The 6,043-nt window shown below is 43.9% G+C and overlaps 1 protein-coding gene across 4 annotated transcripts; it reads right to left on the reverse strand.

Annotated features, from left to right (window-relative positions):
• Positions 1-296: 296 nt before the first annotated feature.
• Positions 297-4,653, reverse strand: LOC100118660 (116 kDa U5 small nuclear ribonucleoprotein component). 4 transcript variants are annotated; one of them, XM_031927454.1, is made up of 8 exons: positions 4,520-4,653; positions 4,026-4,293; positions 3,671-3,942; positions 2,907-3,598; positions 2,608-2,837; positions 1,820-2,538; positions 1,453-1,733; positions 297-1,154 (listed from the first exon to the last, which is right to left on the reverse strand). In XM_031927454.1, exons 2-8 carry the CDS (start codon positions 4,266-4,268, stop codon positions 649-651), a joined length of 2,943 nt encoding a protein of 980 aa, XP_031783314.1. In that variant the 5' UTR covers positions 4,269-4,293; positions 4,520-4,653; the 3' UTR covers positions 297-648. The 4 variants fall into 4 exon arrangements, with proteins under 4 accessions (XP_031783314.1, XP_031783316.1, XP_031783315.1 ...); XM_031927456.1 differs by having other exon boundaries at positions 4,026-4,336; positions 4,520-4,566; XM_031927455.1 differs by lacking the exon at positions 4,520-4,653 and adding an exon at positions 4,410-4,513 and having other exon boundaries at positions 4,026-4,336.
• Positions 4,654-6,043: the final 1,390 nt, after the last annotated feature.

Here is a 6,043-nt window from a genome sequence, read left to right on the forward strand (position 1 = left end):
CAGTCGAGAAACGCAATTACGTGTTGAATGCCCTCGCAGCGGATGCGATTGATTGGGACGAGTAATTATCCGCTTTACTTTTCGACGGACGGCCTTTTTCTTTCGTCGGATTTAGCTCACGTGATCCACCGTGCCGCCTGCGGAAATGGGTTTAGGACGTGTGCGAGCGCCTCGAGCAAGCGCTGACGGGGCGCTAAATTCTTCTTCAAGATATAAGGAAATGTGATTCCTCCCGCGGGCGAAAGCGCTCGAGTGGCTCAGACGTTTCGTGGAGTTTGCAACAAAATCTGGCTGGCCTGGTTCTTATAGTGGCGTTTATTCCTTCATATCTTAAACTTTTTACAATTCATTTGGTAAGCTTAAATTATAAGAATGTTCGAGGAGAGACGATTCAAGAATTCTATTAAATAAGGCTTCATCTCGTTGTCTTATTGAAAATTAATCTCCTGAGTTTCTCAACGAAAGAGAGTTCTCCTGACGAATTTTGCGTACAACATTAATAAAATATTATTCTATAAATCATTCGAGAGAACTATCTTTCACCTTGATCACCCGGACAACGAGAACTGCTTTCACAGAGCAACCCCTCGTAATAAAAGTGCAAAACATACATTCCATTCACTCGTACACTCTTGCATCATCATCACTTTACAACGGGTAATTAAGAAGCACGTCCTGCCGCGCCAGCTCGAGCAACATAGGATCGTCGAAGAATTTGTTGATGGACACATCCTCCGACAGTCCTTTCCTTCTCCTGGTCTTCAACATGAATTCCCTAGCGAGATGTGTGGCAGGTTGCGGTTCTAGCGGCCTGATAGTGATACTCTTGTCCAGGGGGTCACCGGGAACTATCTGCCAGTGATGGAAGACCGACAGACAGAAGGCTTGACCCTGAGTATGCGTACGCAGATCGGTCTCGAAGCCGAAACTATCGATCGCAGGGATAAAGGCCTTGATCGTGTAGAGCGGACTACCCGGAACCGGAGCATCCTGCGTTACGTGTCCTCGACGCTTGGCCAGCACCGTGTACACCGCTGAGACGCAGTCGGCCGGTGCCTGAACTTCCACAAAGAGGTATGGCTCCATTAGACGTGGCGTCGCCATCAAGAAGGCAGAGTAGGCGACTCGACGCGCAGTTGGAATGATTTGACCACCTTTAGGGAGAGAGAAAGAGAATCGATTAGTGTCGGCGGGTTGCTGTGGGTGGTGGCTTATTGCGAGTGGGTGATTTGCGATTTTCGTGAGCACAATGGAGAATGTAGCATTAGCCGGCGTGATGTTGGGGATTTACGCCGACGGATTTATAACGTGTTAGCAGGCGTCGGAAAAATTGTTGTTTCTATTTGCGCTATGATTCGAACATTAAAAAATCGTTGGAAAACTTTTTATGAGTAGGTTGGAGAAAAAAATTAATATTTGAACCAAAAAACGCATGGAATGTTCAATACTCACCAACACGATGAAGGGGCTCTTGAGCAATAACAGCGTCAAGAATTTTGAATTTGACGTTCCTTATAGGTTCCTCGCATAGGGGACCCTCTCGAGTTCCCCACTGGAAGCCCTGAATTATGGCTTCGCGAGCGCTATTCAGCAGTGATTTATCCACCTCGGAGGGCAAGGTATCATCGACTAAAATATTCGGACCCGTGGCATCCGGGCCAAAAGCCCAGATACTTCGAGCGGCCAGCAGATCCCAGTCGTACTTCTGCTGGAAAAACTCGCCGAGCTTTTTCCTGTTGAGAAAATAGTTATTTTAGTTTTTACGCCACGCGTGATTTATCGTCGGTTGGTTTCGAATGAGATACACTGATTTACGTACTTGTTCCACGTGATCTTCACTTTCTCTGCCTCGATGTCCTCTGCCAAGTTTCTTTCGAGCGGCTCGGCGATCATCGTCAACTTGTTTCTTTTATTGGGCGTTTCAGCGAAGCATTTGAGCGAACTCGTCTCCACAACCGTCTCTGCGAACGCCACAACGGGGTCCGCAACTTTGATATCGATCTCCGAGTACATGCGTCTCAAATCGTGCATAGCGCAATCAAGGTACAACTCTCCAGTACCCAAAACCACGTGCTCTCCACTCTCCTCGACTCTCGTACCCAGTAACGGATAACTCTTGTTAACCTTACGCAAACCATCCAACATCTTAGGCAATTCCGAAGGATTCACTGGTTCAACGGCTATTTTGATGATGCTCTGAGTGTTGAATTTAAGTGGACGGAAGATCGCCAGGTCTTCGGAGTCTGTGAGGTCAGTGATGGTGCTCGTTTTAACGATCGACCTGTCGATGCCCTCTATAAGCACCCAATTGCCGGCAGGTACCTCGCTGACTTCGATATTGTAGCGCGCTTCGCTCACCCACAATCGTCCCACGGTTATGATCCGAGAGTCTTCCTCGTCCTGGCGTGTATAAGCCTCGCCAAGGACTCGGACCTTTTCGCCGGCAGTCAGTGTTCCAGACATTACTCTGCCAAGAACGTGGAAAAGTGTACAGTCTTCTGTGGGGTACATCTTTGTACTGTGAATCATCAGCCGTCCCTGAAAGTATGGAAACATTCAATTTTTATTCAATAGATCGAATACGCATCATCGGTTAGAGGAACTCACCTCTGGGCTACATTCAATCATGTCTTGAGCAAGCAGAGAATCTGTTGGACCCGAATAAATGTGGGAGACCTTTGTCAGAGCGTTGCTCTTGGGATTGGGTATATGCGCGACGCACATATCGACAAATCCGCACATGTCTCCAAAGAATCTAGTGCACACAAGCCTGAGCAAAGGTCTGATGTTCATTTTCATTTCCTCGGATGTAAGACGAATTCCGAGCTCATCCAGTACTAAAAATATTATGCGTCATTGAACAATCTATTTTTAAAAATATTGATGAAATAAAATAATGTACCCACCATTGGGAAGCGTCGTGTCTACATCACCCACAACCTGTGCAAATATTTTATAAATCGGTTCGAGTATAAACTCGATAAAACTTCTTTGGGCTGTGTTGTGAGGTGGTTTCTTCGTGAATTTTCTCGTTTTATTATTGAAGTAAACATCACCCCACAGTCTTTTTGAAAACTCGTTTACGTTTACACCCGATCCAGACTGCTTGGCATAGAGCGCAGCAAACGATTTTAACGTGAAGCACACGTTGTACTCTGAACTAGCAAAGCATACATTGCCTATGGCAGGTGAAACGAATCCAGGATTCTCTGTATCTGAATGCAAGGCTATCAAACTGTTCACTTCTTCAATAATATGACGAAGTTTGTAGTAAGCATCTAGAGGAGGCAATTTCAATTCCAGAATTAGTCTGTCGATTTTATTAATGCAGACTGTCAATGCTAGCTTTTCTTGCAAAGCATGTTTCAATAGCCTTTCTGTGTTCAGCATGACACCCTCCGCAGCATCAACCAGCAAAACTGCACCGTCGCATAAACGAATTGCTGCAGTAGCTTCATCAGAAAAATTTACATGACCAGGTGTATCGAAGACATTGAGGAGAAAAGATTTGGATTTGACATCAGGTAAGACAAGGGTAACTGGTACTGCTTTAGTAGATACTCCTCTCTGTTGCTCGGTGAATAATGTGTCTGTGTACCTAAAAAATTGACATGGATTAAAATATATGCCACATAATAAATTCAAATTCAGTTCAAATAGAAATACATACCTCAAAGGTTTCTCATCTGTAACCGAATGCATGTAAGGGTGAGTTTGTCTAATCAAGCAATCAACCAATGTTGTTTTGCCATGATGCAAGTGACCAAGCAGTACGACATTACGAATCAAATCAGGACAGTCCATCAAATCAGCTAAGTAGTCAATACTATAAGTGGTTTCAGGTAGTTGCTGTTGTTTAATTTGAAACTTTGCCTTTTTCGTAGGTGCCACCAGGGGTTTGTCCAGGGGCTGAGCATCTTCCTCTTGCACAAGTGTCTCGACCTATACATTTCATCGCAAGTTTAAATATTACAAGACATAAGGCACTTTGCTTACAAAATCAAAATAGATTCACCAATACTCACATCTGGTCCGTAAACTTCCAAAGCGCTGGGATAGTACCTCTTGTCTTCGTGGAGCACTACTGCCATGGAATTGGGCTCTGCGCTTTCCCTGGTCTCATCCTTCTCCTCTTCCATATCCTCATCCGATCGGTCATGATCATCAATGTCCTCTCCGGCATTTCCATAGTCGTTATCATCTTCGCTATCAGAGGCCAATTCAGGGCCAATGTAGTTGCCGAATTCATCATAATAGTCCGGATCCATTTTGTCGTTTTACTCGATATACTTGCTGGGAAAGAAACGGGAAAACGTGTTATTGTCACCGAGTTAACCTAGAAATACACTGGCTGTAGCTTATATTGATCGGAATATTATCATAGCGTAAATTAACACTCGGAATCAGACTTTTTAGTTAGACTAACTGAAAAGGTAGAATAGAATCGAGGAACTTTGCAATATACGATGACATTTATCACAAAAGAGCTCTAAAACGTAAACAAGTTGAGCAAACGTACCGGTAGACGCTTTGCCCGCCGCGTTGTCCCGCTTTTCTCGTATAATACACGTACTATATCTGTATATATATTATATGTGCTGGTACTCGTTAGTAGAATATACTGATTTCCAGATAGATGTCGCCACTAATCTACAACTTCAGCGACCGAACTAGTAGAGAGTAGAGTATTCGTGGCTCGGATGCTCGGATGGTCAAGGCCGCACGTCTTACCAACTGATGAATAGTCGAACGGTAATGTCATTTTTTTTTCAAACTATAAAACTGATATGCGCCGAATAAGTAATGCAATAAATAAATATCACCTCGTTTGCTTACTCGCGATAGCAGATGGTGCGGCAGCGACGAATTGCACGATAAAATGTAATTTATAAACTTTGGATATTTTTAAATAACTGCAGTTACATTACATTAAACCCAATTATTCTTGTAAGCGTCATTATGCGTTTTTCCGACACTATACGCAAAATAATCATTATATTATAATAGTGATAATATAAGTAAGAAATCCCTGAAATCATTAAGTTTCCCCCACAAAGTTTCAGTGTCGATAAGAGAGTGTGAGACACCTCGTGAAATGACGATATATCAATCGGTTGCCATCTATCAAAATGTTAAAAACGCGCGTACCCTTATCACTAGCTGCTGTCCATATCTGCACAGAAAACTCTTTCGATTAATTTTAGCAACGCTCTTATTATAGTGTATTATAACCCAACAATAATAATAACGATGAATAATACGCGCTTCCTTTCGATATATAATTCGAAGCTGCATTTATACAATTAAGGAATTAATCATTTCCCTTGTTTTTTAAGTTAGATCCGTTCGTTCGCCATTTTGTTACCGGCCGCCGGGCCGCGCGAGAAAACGTAATGCAGAAATCAATAGCACAGCTGAAAGTAAGTACACTTAATAAGCGGACGTTTCGCGCAGCGGGAGGCGAAGTTCGGCCGAACGCGCGCGGGGCGACATGATATATAGCTGCTCCACTCGCCTACTACTATATGCTATATACATATATACTCCTTCGTTCGTCCCAGCGTCCGTCTGCTTCCCTGATCCCTATCGAGCGTTTGAGCGACGCTGAGGAGGCTACGTCATGACGACTACGCTTATCATCGAAAGAGCTCGTTTTTCCCTATATCCGTATATTTTTCATCCGTCCGTCATCTCTATGCGCCAGATAATTAATTATTTATTATACAAGTCGAGAAACAATCCACACTCAATATACAATACACGCGGAATGTGAATTAGTCAAGAAAAAGCAATGGTTCGAGAAAATTCAGAAAAGGTTCTGACGTATAAAAATCTATATATGCCAAAGTCTGCCTCGTCGTGCGCGTCTCCTCGGGGGCCGATGGTATCGACCTCGAAGTCGCCCGAGTGAAGTCGACGCATGCGCGCGCTGTCCCCTTGCGATGCGGGGCAGGCGACGCTACTCAGCTCTCTGCTTCTGTGCTTCAAATTGCTGCGCAGGTGAAGAAATTTTACTTCCTCGATTTTTCGGGACTGATGTTAC

This window comes from Nasonia vitripennis, chromosome 3, assembly GCF_009193385.2.
Source record: "Nasonia vitripennis strain AsymCx chromosome 3, Nvit_psr_1.1, whole genome shotgun sequence".
In the NCBI taxonomy this organism is placed as follows: domain Eukaryota; kingdom Metazoa; phylum Arthropoda; class Insecta; order Hymenoptera; family Pteromalidae; genus Nasonia; species Nasonia vitripennis.

Excerpts from the sequence above, each read along its gene's own strand:
- LOC100118660 (XM_031927454.1), bottom strand. The coding sequence starts at position 4,268 with ATGGATCCGGACTATTATGATGAATTCGGCAACTACATTGGCCCTGAA. Across the intron at positions 3,943-4,025 it reads TGGAAGTTTACGGACCAGAT|GTCGAGACACTTGTGCAAGA; the intron begins GTGAGTATTGGT and ends TGAAATGTATAG. Across the intron at positions 2,539-2,607 it reads TGATTGAATGTAGCCCAGAG|GGACGGCTGATGATTCACAG; the intron begins GTGAGTTCCTCT and ends CCATACTTTCAG.